Source organism: Poecile atricapillus, chromosome W, assembly GCF_030490865.1.
Source record: "Poecile atricapillus isolate bPoeAtr1 chromosome W, bPoeAtr1.hap1, whole genome shotgun sequence".
NCBI classification, from domain to species: Eukaryota; Metazoa; Chordata; class Aves; order Passeriformes; family Paridae; genus Poecile; species Poecile atricapillus.
Window position 1 is genome coordinate 7,831,021 of NC_081288.1, and position 25,960 is coordinate 7,856,980.

At 44.5% G+C, this 25,960-nt stretch overlaps 1 protein-coding gene across 2 annotated transcripts in view; it reads left to right on the top strand.

The window, feature by feature from the left end:
- Nucleotides 1-5,602: 5,602 nt before the first annotated feature.
- The window catches only part of LOC131592411 (endosome/lysosome-associated apoptosis and autophagy regulator family member 2-like), a 93,306-nt gene continuing 72,948 nt past the window's right edge, over nucleotides 5,603-25,960 (top strand). For both annotated transcript variants that reach the window (XM_058863904.1, XM_058863905.1), the window contains exon 1: nucleotides 5,603-5,935. In XM_058863904.1, coding sequence (XP_058719887.1) covers nucleotides 5,807-5,935 — 129 coding nt within the window. In that variant the 5' untranslated portion in view covers nucleotides 5,603-5,806. The remainder of the gene's footprint in view (nucleotides 5,936-25,960) is intronic.

Here is a 25,960-nt window from a genome sequence, read left to right on the forward strand (position 1 = left end):
TGCGAGGCTCAACCTGGAACCTCCAGAGCTCCTCTGCGCTCTGGCGTTGAGGCTTACAGGGCGACACGGGTTGTGACGAAGGGAGAAAGAGTGCTCAAACTCCTCCGATTTCCCAGGAACAAGTTTATTCCAACAGGTGCGGGGCTGGGATCACAGGGGAGAGGTCTGAGCCGAGACCCTGGGCACCCCCATGCGCCAGGTTTTAAGGACCGTGGGCGGCTCGTATGGTGACCAATGGGACAACAGCCACGGAGGGGTTAAGGGTGGGGATTACAATATGCAGGACCAATGGTAGGGACCCGGGGGGGGGGAAAGCAACTGTACAATCAATAGGGCGTCGAGGAAGGGATGATAGGCAGGGAAAGAACTGGAACAAAAGGTGGGGGTTCACATAGATTGACAGGGCTTAGGGGCAGGATTAGGGTGATGGATAGGGAACAATCTGGAAAAATGGGAAGGGTTTACCATGATGGGCACCTGGGGACAAACCATTCTTTATGACTGGGGAGCAACTGGGGTAAACTACCTCTGAACTTAATAAAACCAAGCAATATGGGCGGCAACACTGATCCTGCTGTCTGTCCCCAGTTGTCTTGGAAATATTTACCCTTGCTATTCCTTCTTAATCAAAAAAAACATGGCTAACTGATTTTAATGCAGTGATCATCTCTTTTTATCCTATATATGATAGGGAGGAGAATCAGAAGGTCTATACATTATAAAACTGAAAATTAATATTTCCCCCTTAGTTTAGAAAACAAAGAGCTGTCAAATCATGGCTATCTCAAAAGCAAAGGAAATCCTCTCTTACAGATGTAATTCTTGTGATTCAGATTTGAGCAAGGCAGATTATATCTCTAACCTCTCTTCTTCAGGCCTGTGGATAGAAATGGTGCAGAAGTGCTTTGGGTCTTTTATGTCTTACCTTTGCACAGCTCATATTAAATTATATGTATTCAAGGAGCTGTTCTAGTGCCAAGCCAAGAGGAAGATTTACAGGAAAATTCAACTGAAGTCACAATGAGAGAAAGGATGAACAAAGAAATCACGAATGGAAGGCTCCAAGAGGTTTAAAGTGGATCCAAAAGATGAAATTTGCTAGAAGAGCAAAATACAGGCACTCTAAACATCTCTTGGGAGAAGAGGCAAAAATACAGCATTGAGGAGCAAAGGAGGGAAAGGGATAAATCCTGAATGTTACATATCAGAGTGGGAATTGTGAAAAAGCAGTACAAGCTGATCCTGGCTTTTCTCTATCCAGGAAGCCTTATTTCCTTGTTTTTCAGGTGTACATCAGGAGGCTACAGCTATGTGACAAAGCTTCACAATTGGATCACACAGCCCAGCAATCCCTCATGTGCCGCGCTGCTTTCCCTGTGCTGGGCTCTGCTTTGGATGCAGGTGGGGCTGAGGGTAGAGCATAAGCCAGTCAGACATGTACCAGATAATACACCCCCAAAACTGAAGGGTGTTTGAAGAGGACACTCACTAGACAGCAGAAAATTATTTAGGGTGGGCTTCATTGCACCATGTATAGGTGCCTATATCAGAACTACCTGTACAGTTAATGGAGAGAAAAGACATTCAACTCCACCTCAAATAAATAATTAAAACCATGTCTGATGAAGGCTACCTTCATTTTCATCTCTGGGTGCTGTCAGGTACCCTTTAGAAAAAGGTTTCTGATGTGTTTATAACTTATTTTCTAGGGGAGGGTGAATAGCACTCCCAAAAGCCTACGGGCTGTGGGTGACAAAGTTAAGGGAGGTGAATCCCAGCATTGGGTTCTTCTGTGGGCTACAGAAGAACCTGAGAGAGATCTCACTGCAAATGCCATCCATTTTTTACAGTGACTGCTTAGCCATCACATCAGCTTTCTCAGCTGGGTTCTCCAGATTATTCTGGGATGAACTCATGATGATCCTTGAAAAACTTGAAAATTTAAGTGATGTCTAAGTAGGTCAGAGCTGAACTAGAGGCCTGGGTATAAACATTCTTTAAGTATTGCTATGTATCTTGAATTTCCTAAGAGCTTGAAAAATTTGGAAGTCTAAAAGTAAAAGCATTTGTAGGAGCAAGCACATATTTTAAGGCTTTCTTGAACTGCACTCAGCAAAGCACCAGCTTGACACAGTGTCTTGAAAGAGTGTTAATTTTTGCTTCAGATGAAGTATTCCCTCATGGAAAGTACACAGGTGACCAGGTTATATGGGAAAATACATGGTTCAAAAGAAAAATAGGAAGTCTGAGCGGGACATGCTGCAGTAGAGCTCATAGATGGACATGTTAGCAAGCTAAAGGAATGTTACCTTCTGTGGGAAAGCAGCTACTCTTGTAGAGCAATCACAAAATTTAACCACATGGACAGTCAGAAATGTTAGAAAATGAGTTTCAGTGAAGAAACTCCATGAAATTGCTTTATGTTGGTTAGTTTTTCCAAAAGTTGCAGTGAAATGTGTGTGCAGGCAAGGTTTTTAAGGCGATTTCACCAGAAACAGGCAGAGCAGAAAAGGGTTAATAGCTTCATTTACTCTGTGAGGTATTCCCACTAAAGCCACTGTCAGCCTACAGACCTGACTAATCCCAAGTGTAGTTACTAATTGCTGTCATCCAAACAGTAGCTGGCAGCCATTTAATTTTCCCTTTCACTTGGTGTCATTAACATTAGTGACATATGGCCCTTTCCCTGCCCCAGCTCAGTGGCTACCAGGGAAACCTATGGCTTGAGCTTTGCAAACATAAAAATCCATGATTAACTTTCAGCATCTTGGTGGTGTCAGGAAGAACTGTTTACAGATCTGGATCCTAAATGCCTGCAAGCTGTTGTTTTTTTCTTCTGTGCACAACTTAGAATAGCAGTATAAAGGTACACTTTTACATCTTTAACTTATACCAGGCTGATGCACAATAAAATTCAGGCAATAGGGGAGATAAAGCTTGAAACACATTACAGTATAAATTATTACTCACTACTTTGCTTTTTTCCCTTCTTCTTCTTTTGTACCTTAGTTGAGCTGGGCAATTGTTTTTAAGTGAGATTGCATAAATCTTCTGAATTACTTTTGTATCTCCTCACTTGACTCAAAATATTAGGTCAACATTTCAGATACAGATCTCAAAACTGTGTTTCATGCCCTGCTATCTGTTCTTACTTGATTTAAAACTCTTTTATCACTGCTGCCTTATATATAGGTGCTACTTTTTTTTTATATTAAAGTTACACAATATGTCTCAAATCCCATGCTGCTTTCCTCTACTTCATTTGTTCTTGTCTGCCTAAGCTCATTATTTTTTTTAAACAATATCCTTTTTATTTTCTGCTGGCCACATGCTTACTATTCACTGCAGAATTTTTGCCATCCTGCTTTCAGGTAAGATCTTCAGGATTTAATATCACAGGCATTTCAGATCCTGTTCAAATAGCACAGCAACCAAAGTGATGATATTGCTTTTAAAGATCGAGTAATTTCTGGACCTTGTGTCATTTGGAAACATAAAGTAAAACAAAAAAATAATCTCAGATCCCAGTGATTTTTCTTGCTAGGAAGACAGCAAGTTCCACAGAGGACAGTAGAAAAGCTTTGGTAACATACTGTGAGTCCTGAAGAAGTGTGTGTAGACTTTTACTTGTAAATTGACTTTGCCCCTCTCTGAGTTTTAAGGTCAAATAATTTAGTGATGCAGAAGGGTGACAGAGCAGCTGACAAAGCACACTGGTTCTCCCTTTTCTCAGCCATCCCTGCTCTGTATGGAAGTTCTGCTCACCTGAACTGATTCTTGCTGGCCCTGTTGCCTCCTGGAGGGTCCCTGGGAATCAGCAGCAGTAACCCCACACTGCAGAGAGCAATTCTGCCAGCAGCCCCCCAGAATTCCCACTCCGAATTCTCACTCGAGGTCAGCACCTAGAGCAAGAAGTGCACTTTTCTGCAAGTTGACCTTGTACCCATTTTCCTTGCATGAAAGGCATGCTGTATCCAACCAATATATTTTTTCCCATATACTTTCAGAGTGAGTCCCTTGCTGCATGCCTGGGGGTGCCTGCAGTTTTGTGTGCTTTATTTTACCGAAGGTGAAGAGAAACGCTGCTCCAGCTGAAATCAGAGCTCCTCAGACTCTGGATTTTGTCCTGCAGTTAAGGTGAGCAACAAATCTTTGGGACCAACCTTGTGACCTACCCAGTGCAGAAGCACAAAACATAAAGCAGCAGCAGGGTTTCTATCCTGTTTTCCACCTTTTCTGGAAAGATAATTTGATTTTTTTTCCTGTAACTGATTACACAAGGTGCTTTATTTGGCACCCTGGTAAGCGATGGGGCCTTTGATGGAAGCACCATAACCCACTTTCCTTCCTCCAGCTGGAATTAAAATCAGAGCAAGGCTCTGTACAAGAACAAAGGGAAATTGCAAATTTGTCTCTGTTAGCAGAGCATCACAGAGCTCCCTTCCTGCTCCAGAAAGGCTCTCAAATGACATAAATGAGCAAATGGAACCATTTTTGTGTTGGTGTACGGTCACAGCAATGACACCAGCCAGGGATGGACAGAGGGCGTGCATGACGCAAAGATCTGACTCTGCCCTTACATCCCCATCTCTTTTCATGAAGTGAATAAAAGCTGAGTCAAACCTGAATCACGGTGAGCAGGAACTGCAGTAAAATTACCAAAACAAAGTCACTCCATGAATTGAAAGAAAAGGAAAAAAAAAAGGGTCTATGTGTTGGAGTCTGAAAAGTGGATCAATAAGCACAGGAACATCTTGTGCTAGCCGTGGGAAGCCCTGTGCTGCTGGGGTTTGCCAGTTAGATCAGAGCAGGCAGAAAGGAAGATCCAGGAGGGAGCAGGAAAGCGAGCAGGGCCAACCCCAGAGATGCCAGGGAGGCAGAAGAACATTGGTTCCTGAGGCAGTCACACGCTTCATTAGGAATGAGTAGATGGACATTGCTGGGAAACAGGAGATAAAATTCAGACTGAACGGCAACCACCGAGGGAGAAATGTGCATAATTCTGGGGGATAAGAATAATTTGGGTCAGGCCACGAATAAGCTGCTTTCCCATGTCACCGAGCAGGTTACTGCCCTGCTCTGGCCATGGGCTGAGCGGTCCAGCGCACATCCTGCCTGGTGGGATTCCGCCTTTGGGGGGGACACGGAGCAGCCTTGGCGTCCGAGGAGCAGGGAGATGGGTTCAGGCAGCCCGTGCTGCCATGGACAGGGACAGGGGTGCTAGCAGGCAGGAGGGAGACGGCGGGGGATGCAGGCCAGCATCCCACGGCAGGGCTGGGGAAGGAGGGATTCCATCCCACAGCGTCGCTCCCATCCCGGATCCTATGGAAACGGAGGTTCCAGGCCGGGGGTGCTGCCGTGCTCCCTAGCGGCGCCCGGGCTGCCTGCGGCTTTCGGCCCCGCTACCGCCCCCGCCGCGGAGGTTTTGGGGCCGGTGAGACGCAGCCGGAGGATGCTCCGCGCTCCCTTCGCCACGCTGGGGCTGGACCGGCCTCGGCAGCGTGCGCCTGCGCTGCCAGCCTTCCTCCCCCTCCCGCTCCTCCTCCTCCTCCCCCCGCTGCCGGCCCCTCCTCCCGGCTCTGGCGGTGCCGGGGCGGCCGCCGGGGCCGCTGTGTCCGACAGCCCCGGGGTTATGCCCGGCTGCAGGCGGGGCGCAGGGCCAGGGGCAGCCCGCGGCCGGGGCTCGCAGGTGTCCGGCAGGAGCAGGGGCCGGTGATCCCCAGCAGCACCCCCCACCCCCGGGAAGGGGTGCGCGGGCGCTCCGCGGCGGGGGAGGAGGAGGAGGAGGAGGAGGAGGAGGAGGAAGATGCTGCTGCTGAGGATGCTGAGGATGCGGCGGGCCGGAGCGGAGCGGGGGTACCCGGGCAGAGCCTGGCTGTGCTGCTGGCTGCTGGGCTGGCAGGCGGCCGCCCTGCAGCTGCCGCCCTGCGAGGAGGTGAGATTTTCCTCCTCCTCTTTGGCTTTTCCCCATCCGTAAAGGCGGGTGGGGGTAAGCACCGGCTCGGGAGGAGGGTGGCATCCCAGCAAGGTGGAGTTGCTGGCTATTGCAGGTTTCCCCAGAGCTGTCCGGGGCTGGTAGAGGGGTCAGACCCAGGGGAAGGACCCTCCGCCGGTGCGGGCTCTGGGGCGGCCGAGTCCCCCGCATGACGAGTGGCGCGGCTTCCCTTGGCGAACTGCCCTTGCCCGTGGTGATCGCTGCTCCCTTCGGTGCGTGGAAATAGTAGAGTCCCCCTCCAAACGAAGGGGGCTCGGCCGGCGTCGCTGTTTTTCTAAATACCGTGTCGAATCAGCGCAAAGGTGGAGAGTGAGGGAGGGATGGTGTGTGAAGCTGTCCCGCCCTGCCGGTGTCAGCTCGATGTGTCCGGGGCTGAGCCGTGCTTGTGACACGGGGACAGAAACTTTCTGGCCCTCTACTGCTGTAAGAACCCGAAGCTGGTTCTTACACTCCGATCTCGGTGTGTTCGGGGCAGGGACGCTCCGCGCAGCTGTGCGGGATGCGGGGCTGAGGCGGCCGGGCAGGGATGCGCAGCCCCGGGTGGCCACTGAGGTTTTCCGGGGAAGGGACCTGGGCTTCATGAAGATATTTTCCAGGGTTTCCAGCCTTACTCCTGCATGCAGGGAAATCCTCTCTGCTGCTGTTAAAAAGCAAGTGTGTCTTTCCTGTGTTTTAAGCCAGCAGTAGAGGTGAGGAGGCTGGGTGTCACCATCCCAAACAGGTCTAGGTGGCTGGAGCTCTGCTCAGGCAGGCAGAAACCTGTAAATGGGTTAACAACAGTCAGTTCCCTTCCTTCTAACCTCTCCTATCCGAGGATGCTCTGGGGCCAGAGCTTCCCCACTCCTCCAGTTGCAGCGCTTAGTAAGAACGAATTTGTACATTCTCAGAGTAGGCTGGGCATGGGTGACTGCGGCCAGATGGGAGCACTGGGCTGGTGATGGGTCCTGATCCATGCTTGGAGGAAATTGCAGTGTGGCACTTCCTTGGCTGGGGGTGCAGAATACCACGTCTCCTTTCTGTGATGAAAGAGAGCATTTCTGACCTGGGGAATATTCTCTTTTTGCCTATGAAATTTCCTTGTTGTCTTCCAAGCAGCAGAGTTCAGTGCTAGTCTAGCGTGGGAAATCTTGCAGTAGGGAGAGGTGATGTCTGGCAAATCAGTGTCTGTTTTGGGCATGTTTCTCCTAAATGTTGATCATTCTCACAGCATGTTTTTCCTAAATGTTAGTCATTCTCAGAGAGAGGAATTTTTGCAGCCACCTGCTTTAAATTACCTATCTCCCTTTTCAGCTAGTGAAGGGAAACAGGTACTTTTAGAGCTGTTTTCATCCTAAAGTCTTTGCTTCAAAAAAATGAACCTCTGCAGATGGTTAAAGGTGAGAGCTGAACCTGTGCAGTGGTACCAAAAGTGTAGAGCTTGCATTGGGCTTTAGGAGTGCAAATTCTCTCTGCAGCCCAATCCTGTACCCCTTTAGAGCTGGACCTCTGTGCTTCTGGTTTCTTTTCAGAGAGGCTAACAACGTTGTTTTACTTGTCTTGAATGCTCTTTGAAACAGAGACAGCCCTCACTCACATGGTTAAAAAGCTGTGTGTTACTTGTTCTGGGGTGTGTGCAGCCATGAAAATGTGTGTCTCAGGAAATGTAATTATAAACATGTCTGGATGGAGACAGAGGGGAAACAAAAAAAGAGCTTACAAAGAACCAGGATAGCAGATGAACTGCTTTACAAAAGGGAAGACTAGAAGTTAATAGTTTTGTCTCAAAACTTTGCTATTTGCCCTATTTCAGTCTGATTTGAGTGATCTGGGTGTATTGGCATTAAAAACACATCAGCTCCCGATGACATTGACTCTGATTTGGGCAGACCCAGGGATTAAGCTGTGCCATAAGAAAGCACAGCCTATCAGAGGGTATTGCAGTCCTTTAAAGACTTGGTAAACGTCTTTTGTTTTATATCCAAAAAGTCTGAGAAGCACAAGGCTTAATGTACTGACAGGTAGCTCATTTTCAATCTATAGGGGATCCTTCTTTAGCAGCACTTTCCCCACTCCTTCCTTGACAACTTATTATTTTGTTCCCTCACTAATGACAAATACAGATATCTGGTGGTTTGTGAGATTTCTGTGCTGGCACAACATTTGGAACAGTGGGATCTCTGGCTGTGTCTGAGGCTCCTTGGTGCTCTGATTACATAGGTAGTAAAATAATAATGTCTAGCAATGTCACTTTCCAGAAACCTTTTTGTCATTGACTTCATTCATCAGGGATTGTAGTAGTTCAGCACACTGGATTTAGGAGGGGTGTGTTTGTGCTGCAAACCAAAGGTACCAAGCAGCTTGAATCAATGTTCCTGTGACTTTTTGGAGTGATACAGCCATAAACTTCAGTCACAACAGTGTTCAGTCCAGGCTGTGATGGTCATTCAGATTGTGAGTGCTCCCTGAGCTCTCCAATGCCAGCAGTAAATTTAGAGGTGATTCCTGCATCTCCAAGAGATGGAGACAGGCTCAGCTTGAATGGCTGGGGTCCAGAACATGGGGTGAGCCATCACTGTACCCTGTGTACAGCCATCACTGTGCCTCTGGTGACTTGGCAGCTCGAATTAGGACAGTGGTAGAAGAATAAGTGCTTGGTGAATTCTTTCTGCCATGCTAGTGATGATCAGGGTACTCATGCAAATGTTTCATGTGTTGCATAAATTATGACTTTGAGTGGAATTGATGACACCCATGCTTTTCACTGCCATTAAATACACATTAAGCTGTTATGTTGGAAATAATGAGGTATTCATGCCAGTCCCCCTGCTGCTGCAGGGACAATGGTTGTTACATCTTATGTTACGGTGTTTGGTACTTTTTCTTTTCTACACTTTTCAACTGAATGGGTCTTCTTCAGCTTCCCCTTAGAGATTCACTCAAATCTGAGCAGATTTTGCTTTTAGGACATTTGATACTCAGCCTAAATGGGTCTTTTCTTCATTTCATCTTTCCTTTCCCTGTGTTGTTTTTGAAATAATAATAAAAAAAATTGAACTCACCGAGTGACTCTTCTCTTAATTCCCATTCAGTCAAATTGCTTTCAAAGAGAGATACAGAGTGTCCTGCTGGGAAAGATGTTTTCTTTCATACTCCCATTAGACTCTCAGTTACTATGCAGATTGAGACATGCCTTTGACATTGATAATAAATGTGATTCTGATACATTGCATGGTTTACCTGCTGTTTCAGTAGGCACGTAAATTAAAAGGTAATGCTAAATGCTTTCTAGCACTAGTCTGCTAGAATGCTTATGGAAAAGGCAAAAGCAATATAAGAAATGTTCTTGGAAAATGAGACTCTTTTATAAAATCACTTGCAAGGGAAAGGCAAAGAAGTCTTAAGAATAAAGGGGAAGCATGAACTTGAACTTAGGTCAAATAAAGTGGATTTGGTGTGTTGAAATAGTGCCAATTCTCATGACGAGAAAAGGTTAAAAAATCGAATATGTCTAAGCGAAGTGTGAAATATTTTAAGTGTATTAGTCCGTTAAATCAGGATACTAGGTACGGAGCTAAGCAGCGTGGGAAGCAAGGTGAAATTCTGTCTTTGCATCTGAAGGATGGAGAGGAGATGTGTCAGTCTTGGAAAGGTGTTACATAAACCAGCAGGCCTGTCACCAAGTACACGTGGCAGGAGTAGCAGGGATGTCTGCTGGCAGGAGTCTGAGTGTCTGAAACACTTGTGTGTTGAATGAGAGCTGTACCTGCTTGGGAAGAGGTTTGGAGTCATTGCAGAAGGCTCTGTAGAGGCAGCGCATGTGCTGATGGTAAAACAGTTTGGGTGGGTGATTAAAAGAAAAAGAAAAGAATAAAACCTGTCAGAGTGGTTTTGTGCCCTATCATTAGTACTCAGGAACCGTGAACACTGTGTTTGTTCTAAAGCTGGTTAATGAGCACACAGTGATCACAGCGAGGGGTGGGGCTGTCTAGGTAAGGAGGGAGTAACTTGACAGAGCAAGAAAAAGAAGAACATGCATTAATGCATGGGATGGAGAAAATTAATGAGATGCAAATCTATTGGATAAGGTAGAAATTAAAAGGATTTTTGTGCACTTGAAAGGCTAAATGTTTTTATTGTTGAAAGGTAATAACTTTTTATTTTTACATGGCCATAAACAACCTTTGGGTTGATCAAATACAACTATTTGATCTCTGAGATTCATTTAGTCTCTGTTGGCTTTAAAATCTCTGAAGGGATTAGTTCATTTAGCAAGGAACTCTCCTTCTAAGTTGGTTTCCTTGCTGCCCCTTATTGGTACCCTTGTCCCTTTCTCTGAAGCATCTGCATTTGCTGTTTTGGCAACAGAGCAGGTGCTAGCTATGCCAGCTGCTGGGATGGTCCAATGTTGTATTCCTTAATTTCTAACCACCTTGAAAGATATTAGACACTTAATCTATGAATGATTCATAGTCAGCAGAAGAGGCTATGGAAAGATTCCAATACAGACCATTTTATTTCTTTCACGTCTTGCTACATGGAGTTTGTGTGGGAAAGAAAAATGTACAGCTTCCATTTTCCATGGTGTTGAAGGGTCATAAAGATGAGGAAAGAGGAGCAAGAAACAGACTACAAAACTGCTGACAATGAAGTCGATGGAGTGGAAACACATGCACAAAAGGTGAGGAGACAGATGCTAAAACACGGGTACCACAGCAGAAAGCACACGAGCAGACCAAGGTGGGGGAAGCACAGGAGAGACTGGTGAGGTGTCAGAAATGAAAACCAGGGAAGGAAGACAGATGCTGGCATAAAAACTGGATAGTGAGCCATGGTTGTAATGATTCAAGGATGAGAGAATTAGTCACAGTGGAAACTGCTGTAACAGACCATAAACTCAAAAGAGTAGTAGCCATTAAACCAACACAAGATTGCATTTCTCCCACCATCAAATATCACTGAATCACTCAGGGTGAGATTTATCATTTATAAAGAAGGCCATGATTTTATTTTCTCTTTTCTTCATAGGTTGATGTTGAGTGAGAGTGGGACCTGTGCTGGAATTCCTGACACATCCATGCATTGTGGAGTCAGGACAGCCAGCCAGCCAGGGGCCAGGATGGATTTTTGCAGGGATTTGGGCTGTCAGCTGCCTCGTCCAGGCCATGTTTTCCACCTGGTGTTGGTTGGGGAGGCTTTGGCAGTACTGTGTGTTGCTTTATGGCAGGTGATGACCTGGGTCAGAAATGCTGGAATCACTTGAAGGGAACCTTTTCTGTGAGCGTGACCCTGTTCTCAGTGAAGGTGTTGGCAGAGCTGCCACTGCCTGCAGCCACCGTGGGGCAGAGCCAGGGGCTCTCAGACCTGCAGGGCTCAGGCTGTGGGCAGCAGGGAGATGCCATCACTGCAGGCTTCCCTATGTCATATGGTAGCTTGCTGTCAACACCTGCTGAAGGAAGTGCTAAGCACCAACTAAGTAGAAAAAAAAAAGAGTTTGAGAAGAACAGATAAGGGCTGGTAAAAAGAAAAGTAGCCTTGAATGCCTCATACTTGAGATAGGAAAGAAACAGTGTTTGGGAACAGGTCCCACATGTCTCCCAGCTGGTGCCAAGGTTTTTCTAGGGGCTGCTGCTGTGAAGGTCCCATGTTGTTATCTAGCATGCCTATGTCTTCTCTAACTCTTACACCCACTTGGAAAAGAGTGTTCTGCTCACTACCCCTTGGTAATACCGTAGGTCTTACCCTGGACCTGAAAGTGTGTTTAGATTTTGATTGCTGGTACTGGGTTCAGTTTGGTTTTCAGTCTTTTGAAAACAAAAACCTCTGGTTTTGAAGGAGAGAAGTAGATAAACATCCCCTTTTTTATTTTATTTTAACAACCATCTTTTAAAGTAAGCAAACAAACAAGCCCCTTTCAATTGCAAAACATTATCTAAGTCTCATAATGACCTTGTTTCACAAGCATTGTGATACTCTCTTTGATAAATAGTGCCAGACAGTAATTGCTGTGCACTTGGGACATGGGCTCAGAGCTGATTTAGGTGATCTAGGACGACATGTGCAGCTGAGCTGCTGACTCTTCTGTCTTGGTGCTGATGATCCTGTCACTGTGCTGAGTCACAACTAACACTGGTTTGGCTGCAACCTCACCTGCCAAAGGGAAAAAAAACAAAACAAAACCAAAAGAAAAGGGTGAGGGTTCAGCTGGGAGAGTGGCAGAGATGACTCAGTCAGTGGTTAGGTTCTGGTGTGATGGAAGTGGTACAGGAGGCTTTGGGACCTACTCAAGGGCACAAGTCTGGTCTTCTTTATTTCTAGAACATAAAATTTTGGTGGGATAGAGCTAGCCTGGATTTACACTGAGATAATGGCAAGGGGATTTTATTTCTTGATGTAGAAAGAAGAAAACAAGAGCTGTGTGTTAAAGGTGTGAAAGAACTGGATTGTTGCTCTATTGTGTGCTTTGACTTTTTCCTGCAAGGAAAGGGTATTTGCTGGTTGCAAGACATGTTTTCAATGAAAAAAACAGTAATTCCAGATGATGCTGTATTCCCAACTAGAAATTTTCTTTGACATTGAGTTTTTACTGCTACAAAGAGAAAACAAATCACTCATCCCATTGATATGGGATTAACCTCTCTTACCTGTTCATGTTTTGTGGTTAAGAAATACAGCACACAACAGAGGAGAGACTTGAAGTCTATGCTGAGACTTGAAGACTGTTGGAAAGTACCTACAAAAAGTGATAGGGACTGTTACCTGGTGGTGAAAATGCTGGAGAGCTCAATTTTCATTTGGTTAGATTTTGGTCCACCTTAGAGGTACAAATATTTTCCAGGGATAATCCCCAGGAAAGTGGCTCAGGGTATTTGGGATTGGGTAAAAGGCTATGCCCACCCTGCCAAGAACAGGAGCCTCAGGAGAAGATATTCCTGTAAACAAGATGAGCCAGTCCATGAGTGTGGGCAGATCCCTGGCCCTCTTCTAGTTAGCAGGGTCAACCCAGTCAAAAGAGCTATTTTCTATATTATAATTACCAATGTGAGTTACTAGTGCTAATCTTATAATCCAATTTGATGAAAAAACCCTGCTTTAGGGAGAGGGTGAACTTTCTCTCTGAGGGTGGAACTGACCTGAACATGCTTAGAGTGTTTTTAATGTAATGAATATGATCAGAAAATTCAAATGCATTAGATAACCAAGCCAGAGGGAGGAGTGATGGGGAATGCAAAAACCTGAAGATGCCATTAACATAATTGCTGCTGGCTTGATAAAATGCAATACACATTTAACAGTAGAGAAATCAGTGTCTAAATTGATTCTACTGTCACAGAAAACAGAAGTGCACAAGGTGGTGACTGCTAGCAGCAAACTGAAGGGTAAAGGTGATTCAGACCTGAGCTGTTGACTCTTAAAGTGTTAATTTCCCACAGTGTTTCCTGTGGTGTGTGAAATCCTTCTGGTTTTGTACTTGCTCTCTGAAGTTCCTTAGAGGAAGACCTTCACACAGGCCGGTCGTGTGTTGTACACACAAGGGGTGGTGCTGTGTGTTTTGAGAGACGTACAGCAGAAACAGATGACTGCTGATTTTTCCCAGGCTTTTATATCCATGGCTCCCTCCTGCTGGCAGGTCAACAGTGCTGATCAAATGCTGCTTGTTTCTGGTAAGCTGCTTTTTATCTCCAGCTCTGTGGCTCCCTGAAGCAAATGAAGAAAAGAAAGATTTCCCAAGACAGTTCTTTTCTTCTCTCTTTCGTTTGTTCCTATTTAATCCAATTTAAAAAAAAGCCCCAGACTTCTCTTGAAAGGAAAGAACGAGGGGCTGTAACCAGATTTCTTTATGGCAGGATTCACGCTTGCATGGAGGGACTGTGAGCTGATGTTCATCTCAGGGATGCTGCGGAAAGGCTGCACGATAGAACTGGAGTGGGAAATGATTCAGCTTATCATGCTGCACCTTCCTCACAAGCACCTGCCCTGCAGACCTGCTGATGAGCAGCTTGTCTTGCCTTGTGATGAATGTCAAGTGTCCTGATTAGTAGGAGAGTGGCTCTCCCCTAGAGCTGCTCAAGTAACAGCTGAACCCAGGCCAACTCTCTCCTCTTCCAGAAGATCTGGCAGGATGACTGTCAATTAATGCCTGGTTTTGATGCTGAATATAGGATACAGAAGGGCTCTGAATGATCCTTTTTGTAGCTGGAAGCCCGCTGTTCTCCGTGTTAGCCTCTGCACAGTGAGACAGTAGATCCAGAGGGGTTGCTCTATCCTGCTCCAAAGGAAGACATCCAAGCCATCCTTTCACTGCCCAGGTATCACAAATAGTTCAACAGTGAGCCCTGAACTGCTACTGAAATAGCTGTGATCAATGATCACACTCCCATTCACCCCAGCTAAGAGGAGGCATAATGTCAAAAACAATCAATTCCTGTATCTTTTTGTTTTGCAGTATTTTTAACAGCACTTAAAGCCAACTCTACTTAAATGTTTGCTGGCTCCTCTGAAAAGTCATTGCTTTGCAGTTCCAGCTTTTAAATTAAAAAATCCCAAACAAACCAGATGGTTTGCTGCATTGCCCATTGTGATACTGACCTGCAAATCTCTTGAACTGCTTTGCTAAACAAGGGAAAAGATTTCCTTAAAGCCTCATCATGTGGTCATGCAGGAATCACAGCTTTCATTGAAAAAGGTGGGAGAAAAGTCAAGTTGGCTCCTCAGTATTGAAGAGAAAAGTTGAAAATGTGAACTTTGAAAATCTGTAAAATTAAATGGAGCTAAATTGCATAGTGTTTTAAGGTCCTGTGGCACTTAAATAGGTTATATGAATTTGATGGGGTGGAAGCAATGATGCCTGACTCAAGGTTTTGGGAGGCTTTATGTGACTGTTACTGAAAGTACAATTTGATTAACGAACTTTGACATTATTTAAATTTAGCTTTTATGCTGTAGATAGTCTGATGGGAGGACCCAGTAGTGCCTCATTGGGCACCACACAGGCTAAAAATAGAAATAAATTATTGGGGCGATGACCTGCTCTCACAGGCAGTCTCTAGCCTGCTGAACAGGACAGACCCAAAGAGCTCTGGTCCCTGAGCTGTCAGTGTGCCCCCTGGCATGGATTTACCCATGGCAGCTGGCACAGCGTGGGACACTGCAGCAGAAGCTCTGGATGAGCTCCACAGGAATCCTGCAGTTGGGCAGTAAAGATGAGTAAAGGCAGTTTTGTCATGGGATGATGATAACAGGGTACTTGTTTATGTTGGGAAAGCACGTAGCACCCTCATGGTTCTTCAGGACAGCAGAAAATCAGTGTGAAGAGACCTTACTCCAGTGATCCATGCATAGTCCAAGCATGAGATCCTGATGGTGTGGAAGTAACATAAGGCAGACCCAGCATTTCTACCATAAAAAGAACTTACCTTGCTTTTAATTGTACAAGTCAGGCACCTAGCTTGACCTAAGTATCTGGCAGAGACAATCACCACTCCAGATAAATATTTATCATCCTGAGAGTGTTTTTTTTTTTTTTTTCTGCTGAATGTGCCCATTTTCTTTCACTGGCTACAGAGGGGTGCTGTCTTTTGCCAGGTAGATGCTCAGCTTTTAGTTACCTGAAGTAAAATAGGGACCCATGAGTGGAATCAGTCTCCACTGTGAGTTGCATTAGCTGTTACACAAGCTACAAGGTCACTTTGCAGCACTCTGTAAGCTGCAGGGGTGAGGGTGCTCTGATAAAGCTGGGACATCACAGTGGTGCAGCTAGGTCTCTGCAGTGACCTAATTATCCTGGAGAAGGGATCTAAATCTTTGCCTCTGAACTGCTGAATTAGACAGGAAACACAGCAGGAGCAGAGTCTTGGTCCTTAGTTCTGGAGAGCTGTTTGTGAGCCAAGAGGTTTTTATTGCTTTGCCTTGTAGCAGCTTCCTACCAAAGGTGCATTATCACACAGCAGTCTCTTCCTATCCAGGGAGTAATTAACATCAGGCTAATGCCAGGGTAAATTTCTGTATTATACATGCAGGATATACCTGTGTCTATGTGTCTATCTCTAGACACACACATTTAAGCTTGCCTGCAATGATCAGTTTTTAATTTGTCAAATGGGCTAGACCTTGTATCTGTATTTAATTTCCCACTGCAAAAAGGCAGCTGCACGATTTTTTATGGCTTCCCATGTGTGTGGTTACAGGCTGGCTGTATGGCCCAGGCAGGTAAACCACCTATGAATGCATTTCTTTCTTTGTGCCCTAGATTGGGTCATCTCTCGTGGGCACAATCAGCAGCAAGGGACAGCTGAGGAACTGTGCCTGAGCAAAACCCTGATCTCTCCCTCCTGCCTTTCCCCAGTCCGTGGGCTGATGAGTCAGTGCTGATTGATTTGACTGATGCAGCCCTTGTGATGATAACACATCACCCTGCCCCTGGAAAAGGGTTTAAAGGGGCTGCAGACAAAGCTGTGCCTTCTGCTGTCACACCAAGCTCATCCCTCGCCTTGGTGGGATGCAGGAGGGAATCTTGCAGCTCCAGGCACTCTCTAGCTGCCAGAAATACTAACAGATTTGGGTTTGTGGCTGCCTAAAGAAGCTTCCATAGCCCTGTGGGTAAATCTGGACTCCAGGAGAACTGTGCACTGAGCGAGGTTTGGCTTGACCCTGCTGCTGGAGATCATTTTAAGTGGAGTTAGCAGCACAGACACAGAAAAGGGTCCAGAAGCTGAATGTAGCTGATGGCCAACTTAAATCAAAGATGTGTTTTCTCTGCCACTTACTTAGCTCAGGCTGCCTTGGGCTGCTAGTTTCTCCTTAGTTTTATTTATTAGTTATTCTTGCAGTGGAAATGGACTCTGTGGGCTTGGAGACAGCCCAGGAGGGAGATACTGGATGGGGCTTGCTCATAAGTGTACAGTGTTACATATTTTTCTTGTCAGGCTGTGATTTAAGATATTGCTTTGTTCAATGAACAGGGTTATTTCACATAAGGCAGTTAAGTGCTCACCAAGGGCTGGTCCTATCCTGGGATGAGTGGCTCAAGTCAGGCAGAAGTTCCCAAGCTAAACCTGCCAAGCATGATGTCCCTCTGCTGTTACAGGTGTCATCAGCCTCAATTTTGTCTTTTTCCTTTTTGCCTCAAAATGCAATATTCATAAAAACATATAGAATTTCCAGACTTGAATATTGACAAAGATTTGGTTAAAAATTGTAAAGACAAAAAGTCTTATTTGCTATGGTGTTTTTTTTTTTTTGGTTTTTTTTTTTTTTTCCTGTTTGAAAATACTCAGCCATCTGGTCAGCAAACAAGTAAAATACTGAATGATATTGGCAGCAAAACTGAAAAACAATGAATGGGAGAAGGAAACAGTTCACAGTCTTTCCTGTAGCCTGGTGGATTTTGGTTTTGCAGTATTTTTTTCCACAGAGAAGACTCCTGGGTAAAATTTGTATTTGTAAAATGCAGAACCTAGTAATAATCTTCATATAAGTAAATGCAGTTTTGGCATAGCCTAAAGTCAATGAAGTTGTTTTTATTTTTACTTCTCCACAAGGATTAATTTGGTTTGGCAAAAGAAGCACACCTTTTCTTTATTTTCAAAATGCTTTCTATGTAGTATTACATATAAATGAAATATTATATATTAGTGTAATATAATAAGTTATAGTGTATATAAGTGTAAAAAAGTCCTGTCTATAAAAATGTTTTGTGACAATGTGACCACTTCGGTTAAAATTATGTGAGTTCAAGTTTGAGTGCAAATCACTTGATTTGACACAAAACTGACCAATATTTGTAGCTCTTCCTCTGGGAACTGTATGTATTGGTAGAGGAGATTTTGGATTGGAGTAACATTCCCTTCCACACTGAAGGTTTATTTCACTGATTCTCTCCCTGCCTGTACCTAAAATTTAGCCTCTGAGGAAGTCACAGTCTCAAGGGGACAAGCTGAGGCAGAAGTGAGCCAGACTTGCCCAGCCCCGTGGAGGGAGTGAGGAGCACACCAGGAGCACACACACAGGGTCACTAGTGATGGGGGAATGAGGGGTGGCTTTGTCACACCCTGCCCCGTGCAGGCCACGTGCCTAACGGGTGTTCTTTCATACAGCAACATCTCCCAAGAGAAAGGGAAATGTGGAGCAAATGCATTTGATAGGAAATTGCAGAGGAGGTGACAGGGCAGAAAAATGATACAAGATCAGACAAGTGAGCATCACCCAGGCATCCCTCTAATAACTGTGTAGCTCCTTTCCTAATATTTTTCTGGTGCCTGCTATGAAAAATTCTTACACCTAATGGAAAGTGATAACCAACAGCAGAGGGACAGGAGTGGAAGCTTTGAAAAATGCTCGTGCATGTGCCTGCTTTTAAGCACATAAATAATTCCTCTGAAGTTTGAAAATGAGTGCCTTATTTAAGATGAAATTGATGTTAAATACCATCCTGGATTAAAGTCAGGGAGTTCTGTGTATCACAGAGTCAATGCTCTGACATAACTGAGATATATTATTGGATTTAAATATTTTGCCTCCAGTAAGTTGAGGATATGCTGTGTTGGAAAAAAGCTTATTGATTGGTGTTAAGAATATTTAAATGTTAAGTCAGTTCGGTGCTCATTTCATGCTCTTTTGTGGGTTTTCATAGAAATATTTCTTCTGTATACTTGCTGCAGATGTTTTAAGACTAACTAATGATGTCCTTTTATATGCTTTCTAAAGTGGAATTTGTGTAGCAGATTGGCAGGATGATGCTGTGGGACTGCTGCTGGAGGGGAACTGCAGGGAAATGGGCCACGTTGATTCTTCAGATGATTAAATCTGGCCACAGTTCAGGTCCTCACAGGATTCAAGTTGGCAACTTGTAAAATATTGTTACCTTTGTCCTCCTCTGCATGAACCCCCTGGGAGCTGTGTGAGGATGAGACAGTTTGGCAATAGTGAACTGAATCCTTGAAGCTGCATTTTCCCTATGGACGCTGTAATTGCAGAATTCAAACCTGGTTCAGAGCCTCTGCTCAGTGAGGAAGTGGCCATACAGAAAGAGATGCAGAAACTCTTGGATGCACTTGCATATGCCCAAAAATATTAATGTTGAGCTGAATTATTCACCGGCACTGGAGGAGCCTTGTAGATACATATGCTATAGTATTTGCCTTAACATTTGCTCCATCTGGCTCATTTTCCTCAAGTACATGGATATAATTTCCCTGCTCAAATAATCAGCTCGGGTCCTCATCTGAGGTACATTATTTTGTCCTACTCAGCTGTTTTATATCTGATGTAGTTCTAGTTTGTGAATTCTACATATCTCAGGAACACCCAAAGTGAGGGTTTGCCGGTGTCCTTTATTTTGAGATTATAAAAAGGGACCTCAGTTTATCATATTGTCTTGCACCTGGTAAAGAAAAGTCATGACAAGGCATGAAAAGAAGTGAGTTCATTTGGCTGGTGCTTCAGGAAGCAGTGAAATTTGGCACTGCGCTGGTGTTAGTGTTCAGAAGGAGAAGAAGTAGCAGAAATAAAAAGGAAAAAGTCGTCTTGGGAGATGGAAAACTCAATGGCAAAGGGAAATCTGGTGAAAGCTTATTCATCTGTTGAGAGGAGACTGTTTGGTCTGCTTGCTTACCTTGGAGCAGTTGGCTCATCTGCTTGCTGTCCATCTCAGGTGTGGTACCTCCTGATTATTGAGTCACAAAATGATTTGGGTTGGAAGGGACCTTAAAGATCATCTGGTTCTGGCTCTGCCATGAGCAGGGACACCTTTCATTAGACCAGGTTGTTCAGGGCCCCCTCCCAACCTGGCCTTGATGGCCTTGAATCCTTCACAAGCTAAAGCTCAGTAATTTTTTTGCAGTGGCTTAATTAGAGCCACTTGGGATGCTGCAGGCACCTTAGGTAATTGCCTTCTTGGGATTTGCTTCTGAGCTATTAAATAGTTATACCCTGAACCCTTTCTGTGCAGATTGCCTTCTGAATAGGCGACAGTCAGCAACATCCATACTCAAAAAACCAGAAGCTTCTCTTTTTATTTATGAGTCTTAAGCCCTGAATAGCTGGGAATAAAACATCAAGGTTGAAAAGGAGGAGGAATGAATAAAATCCAGCATATTAAAAGTTATAATTAGAACTGTGATCAACTTTGATACTGTCAGGCCTGTTTGACTGTAATAACAGAGTAGCTCTGAATAAAAAGATTTACCATATTGGTAGTGAAACATGAATCTTGTTCTAGGAGCACATTTTGGCTGATTGCAGAGTGCCAGGGCGTGTGGATCTGAGATAGAGCGTGTGGGTGGCTTATCTGGTGTCCATATGCACGCAGCGTTTGCATGAGGCGTGCTGTATACTTGATGTTTGTGAATAATAGGCACTAATATTTACTTTCCTGAAGAGAAAAGCCGGGTTTATGTGTATGGAAGTGACCTTGTGCAAACAATTCTCTGGCAGCCTGTCTGGACCTTGCTGTGCTGGTGTGGCAGGGAGCAGGGAGGGATTGTCCATCCTCCTGGCACAGCAGCGCTCGGCCCCAGCGCTGCGGGGAGCGCCGCTGCTGCCACACCGAGTCCGTGTCACTGTCCCCTCTGCAGGGCATGTCTTTGCTTTCTGCTCTCACAGGTGAATACCAAATGACAAAACAGAGGCTTTAGTGAGCTTTCTCCTTTATGGTTTTGTAGGTAGAAATTTATGGCAGTGGAGGAGGGAAAACGCTATAAAATCAAGTGTGAGGCACAACACTGCTTTTTGCCTTTTTTTTAATTGCTATAAAAGAGTGTATAAGGGATGGATTTCCAGTAGTTAACATGGCAACTACTTAAGCCATGCATAGGATGCCTAAATATTGAGAGTTAAAAAGCTGTAACCCATTAATGCTACTTTGATGGGCCTTCATGAGATTGTGAATATTGGCATTAAATCTGACATTTTTTCCTTAAGCCTAACATTTAATGCATGATCTTTCAATCTAGTTTACTTCAATAACTGCAGGTTTATGACAACCTGACAACCTACTTCAGCAAGGTGTTTCAGAGATTGGTCTTTTGGGGATGTCAAGGTGTGCCCTGTACCATCGTGAGCCTGTTCTCCACTACAAACCTGTACTTGCAGTGGCCTGAAAACCTCTTGTCACAAACAAGAACAAGTGAAAAAAGTGTTATTTTTAAATGCTTTTGTGGAGTACTGAAATAGGGATTCCTGCTTTGGAAGAGAGAACCCCAGGAAAATCAATGAAAAGCCTGGACCTCCTGAAAATGCTTATTCTTGCTGTGTGAAAGCAAAGTGATGCAAGGCAGTGGGGTGAATGTCTGTAGGATTGTGTAAAATAACCACATATAGTGGAAGTACCACTGAAAAAGTTTAGCCACGTAGCATAGCAAGTTGTGTGCATTTATTAAACTTAAAATATGATTATGTGTGCACTTAAATGTATGTAATCAGAAGAAAATAAACCCCCCCAAAGAACAACCCATGATGGATAAATTTTAAATTGTAAGATTTTCATGGCATGAATATTAAAGGAGAGTGTCATGCATAGATTGGTGATAATAAAAGCCATTCTCATTTGACAAACTACATTTATTTGACTGTAAAAATCTGAGGAAAATTACAGAAACTCATAGAAAGGTCGTTGCAGTTAATGGAAAAATATTAACTTTGTGGAACTGGATGAAACCTGTCCAAATATAACTACTGGATGACTCAATAACATTAGAACAATGAAGATAAACTTATGTATAAACAGCTTTATCATCACCTTCGTTACTTCGGTTTTCTCTTTAACCTGTTTCTGTTTTAGAAAATTTAGAAGCTCGCTGAAAAATTATGATTTTCCAATCAGTCTTGTCTAAAACCTGTTTGAGAAGCAATAGAGATTTGCAGGTGAATTTGTTAGGTTTCAAGACTGAAGGGTTAAAAACCCCATAACCCAAAACATGATGGCATAAAAGGAATCATTGGCATTTTTGCTTTGGTTGTGGAGTTAACTCCATCCTGTGTAAATGACACTGAAGAACTCCCTGAGAAGAAAGGCTGGTCAGTTGGGATAAAACCTCAATGTTTATGGGGTAATTAGGGTGTGAAGCAAGCTTCACAGAGAGTATTTGAAAAGGCTAACCCCTTCTGCCTGTTCAGAAAATAATGATCGAGTTTGCAGTTAAATAAACCCCCAGTTTGAATTCACATGTGCAACAGCATGCTTGGTGCTTTTTATTTTAATGAGTTTGGCTTCTCTCAGTGTGTGAAATTGAGTGGAATTCATATCTCTGAGTGCTGCTTCTCCAGTGGGCAGCACTGCCCTCTTCAACCTGCATCCACCCTATCCTGCCTGTACCAGCCCACCCTCCATGTGTGCTTGTTGACCACAAAAGAATTTAGTATTTCCTTTACTGGTACAAGGGATTTTCAGTGGCACAGTCCTAGGGAAGAAAATGGAGAAATGAAGGGAACTTAGTCACAGTGAATTCATTTTCATAGAGGTTAATTTTCAAGAGGGAAGGCTCTGAACTATCTGTTGGTCTCTTTTGATATTTGTAGAGCTTTGTGAGCCATGAAAGGCTGTGAGTGCTCGGTGTTGCAGTTCGCAGAGACCGCAGATGACATGCTGCTACCCTGCAGAAAGCCAATGTGCCTCTGACAAGTCTATTACCAGTGAGGGCTGGCTGTGGCTTACTGCATATGGCATCTTTTTACAAAGGGGAAAGTGTTTTAAAGAATTTCGAGGAAGAACTGTGAGAAAAAGATTGCAGCAATTTCTTTTCTCCACACCAAAGACAATGCTGGCATTAAAGCAGTTGACCTCCTCCAAAGTGGCTGTTATTTGAGGGCAGAAATGGTAAAATCTGGCCTTATAATCAAGTCCAAGGTGGTGTTTAGACTGCAAAACCCTTTGAGAAAGGTCCTCTGGATCAGAAAGAGCAAGACCCTGGGTGGTTTAAGCATTATAACTAGATGAGTGTGTATCAGAAAAACATAGGGTTGCTGCTGAGCATCCTGAAAGGCAAATCAACGCATGGGCTAGCAAAACATTAGATGTATCCCAGGGATTGGAAAGAGCAATTGCTAAATGTGTGGTGAGACACTGACAGGTGAGAACTGCCTGACATGGTGTCCTGGCGGGAGCAGGGGCTGTACAGAAGGAGGAGATGGGGATGGATGGTGGGAATGGCTCCCTGTGTCTGCTGGACATTGTACTGTTTTTCCCACCACAGTTATATAAATCTATATTACAAGCTAAACTAGATTCTGTGTTATATAGTCTCCTAATTAGGCAGCTCCTTAAGTTTTCCTGCTCCTAAAGTTTCTCTGTGTTAATCCAGTAAATGCTGCTGGATTACAAGGCACTGGTTATCACAGGAAGGGTCATGACAAGCCTGAGGCTTCAAGCTGCAGCAGTACTGGCTGGAAAGGACATCTCCCCGCCACCCTGGGTGCTGTGCCAAGGTTTTTGCCTTTCCAGAGATGTATTGTGCCCCAGGTATCATCACCTCTGAGCCACGAAGAAGTTTTGTGTACCCCTCAGTCCCTGAGCTCTGGGCAGCCCCACCACTGCATGGCAGTGGTTAAGCAAAGCATGTGAGGCTTTGTCTGTTTGAGGGCTACTGAAAAACCTCACTTGCATGGGAAGATCATAGAATTATGGAATTATGTGTGTTGGAAAGGACCTTAATACTTATCCAGTCCCAACTTCGATCTTTCACTAGACCAGGTTGCTCCAAGCCCCATCCAGCCTGCCCTTGAACACTTCAGTGAAGGAGCATCCACAGCTTCTCTGGGCAACCAGTTCCAGTATCTCACCACCCTCACAATCAAGAATTTCTTCTTAGTATCTAATCGTAATCTGCCCTCTTTCAGTTAAAAACATCGTCCCTTCATCCTGTCATTACGTGCCCTTGTGAAAAGCTCCTCTCCACCTCACCTGTTGATCTCCTGTAGGTGCTGGAAGGTGTTGGAAGGTCTCCTCAGACACTTTTCTTGGAATATTTACCATAAAATAGCCCTTGTATTCCCTGAGCCCTCTAAGAGGACAGGCAGTAACTTTGTGCCTCTCACCTCCTCATTAGGGGATTAATTAGGTGTGCTTTTCAAGATATGTTGACAGTTCTGAGGTCTTTGTCTCTAATTACTATGATCTGTTTTGTCTCAAGTGTTTCGCCTCTAGAATTGGGCAGCATTTTCCTGTCTTTGAGCAATTTGACTGTCAAAGCTGTTATTTTCACTCACTGTTATGGCCTGATATAATTTCTTGCTCTAATTCTACAAAAGAGAAAAATTGACGTCTCAGTTTCTCAGCCTCCTTCACAGGGTAACACAGTGTTTGCCTTTTATTCCCAGAGTAACAGAGTGAGTTAGCAGTGGTAAAATCTGGTCCTGTTCTGTTACTGGAGAAGTAATAAAAATAAAATTATAGAGGAAATTGTTTTTTTTTTTCTTTGTTGCTATGTTGGTTTGAGGATTGAGTGATGTGCTAATGAAACTGGAGACTTAATGATGGCTCATTCTCTCTCCATTGCTGGATGTTGCCTTTTAAATCAATCTCTAGGTCTTTGAACTAATTATTTTGAGGACATATGAGGATGTATAAGTGTTGCCTCCCTTCCCCCATACTGGCATAGCCTTTGAGGAGGGAAAGGACTTACACAAAGTCGGATATAAATCCTGACCCTGTCTGAGTAAATTAAGAAGGAGGTGGAATTACTGATAGGAGTGCTCAGCTCCATAATCCGAACAAGAATGAACATTCAGATGAGAAATGCTTTGGATGCTGAGGTGAATCCATAGTGAAGTTTTAATTATGCCCTTTTGTGGCTAAGCCTAAATTGCTGCCTTAACACCTTTCCAATCAGTAAGGCTGGATAAAATGGTGTTAAATAATGTTACTGTTTTGCCACTAACATTTTTTAGGAGCAAGGCCACTGTTAGTTTTCCATGAGAAGCACACTGAGCCATTTTCTGCTCTGCTCCAGCTCCCTCTGATGCCATCAGGAAGGTGCTCACCCACAGGAGTGGGAGCTGATTGTGCCATGGGCAGCTGTGGTGGGCACAAGCTGCTGTCATCATTCCAAGAACAGCAGGGACAGTTCAGACCATTGGATGTCCAGGGGAGCCCAAGGTCCCACTGAAGTCAGGAAAACTGGGATCTGCATCTGAATTTTTTTATTATTGGTGCATGGTTTAGGTTTTGCAGCTATTTGTCTTCTCTGACTGTATAGGGTCAAGGGTGGGGATGAGACCTGCTTTGCTGCCTGGAAGCCCATAAACAGCCAATAACTGTGCCTTGCTTCTGAGTTTTCTGTGTTCCTGTTGCAGTCAGCAACTCAGGATCTCGTCCAGGGAAGCAGCAGGATTTTGGGGACCAGCATGAAACACCAACGAGACGGGCTCCCGGTTCACGAAACCATTTATTCAGCATGGGAACAAAGTCAGGTCCAGAACAGAGAGCACTGAACAGAGGCACAGCAGGGGTTTTTGAGGGACAGAACCCTCTAGGGTTTCCACCTTTGAGGGTGGAGTTCAGGGTCAGGGACCATTAGAAACACACCAAGGGAGAACCCCCCAGGGACTCAAACCCAATCAGAACTCCTGGGCCGCCCTTCACAAGGGGTTTGGGGTGGGACAATGTTACTCTGTCTCCCTGAGGCCGCTGCCACATGTTCCCAGCAGTGAGGCATCACCCAGTACACTGCTGCCCTTGACCATTGACACAGTGGGACATTAACGAGCCTGTGTGTGCACACATACCTGGTAATAGCCATTTCTTGTGGACAAGGGCTTCTTCAGAACAGGCTTTTAAGGTCTTAGAGATGCAGAGATTTAAGTGGGTGGCCCAGTGGTACTCTCAAAGCCACAGAACAGCTCAGGCTGGTGGCAGAAGGAGGATCAGGAGCTCTAAGCCTTATTCCCAGTGTTTGCTCTAAACACTAATGAACACTTTTCTTAATGCAAAGCCAAAGCCTAAAGTCTGTGTTGTGAAATATCCGGGAGAGTGAAACTTAGGATGCTTATAAGCCA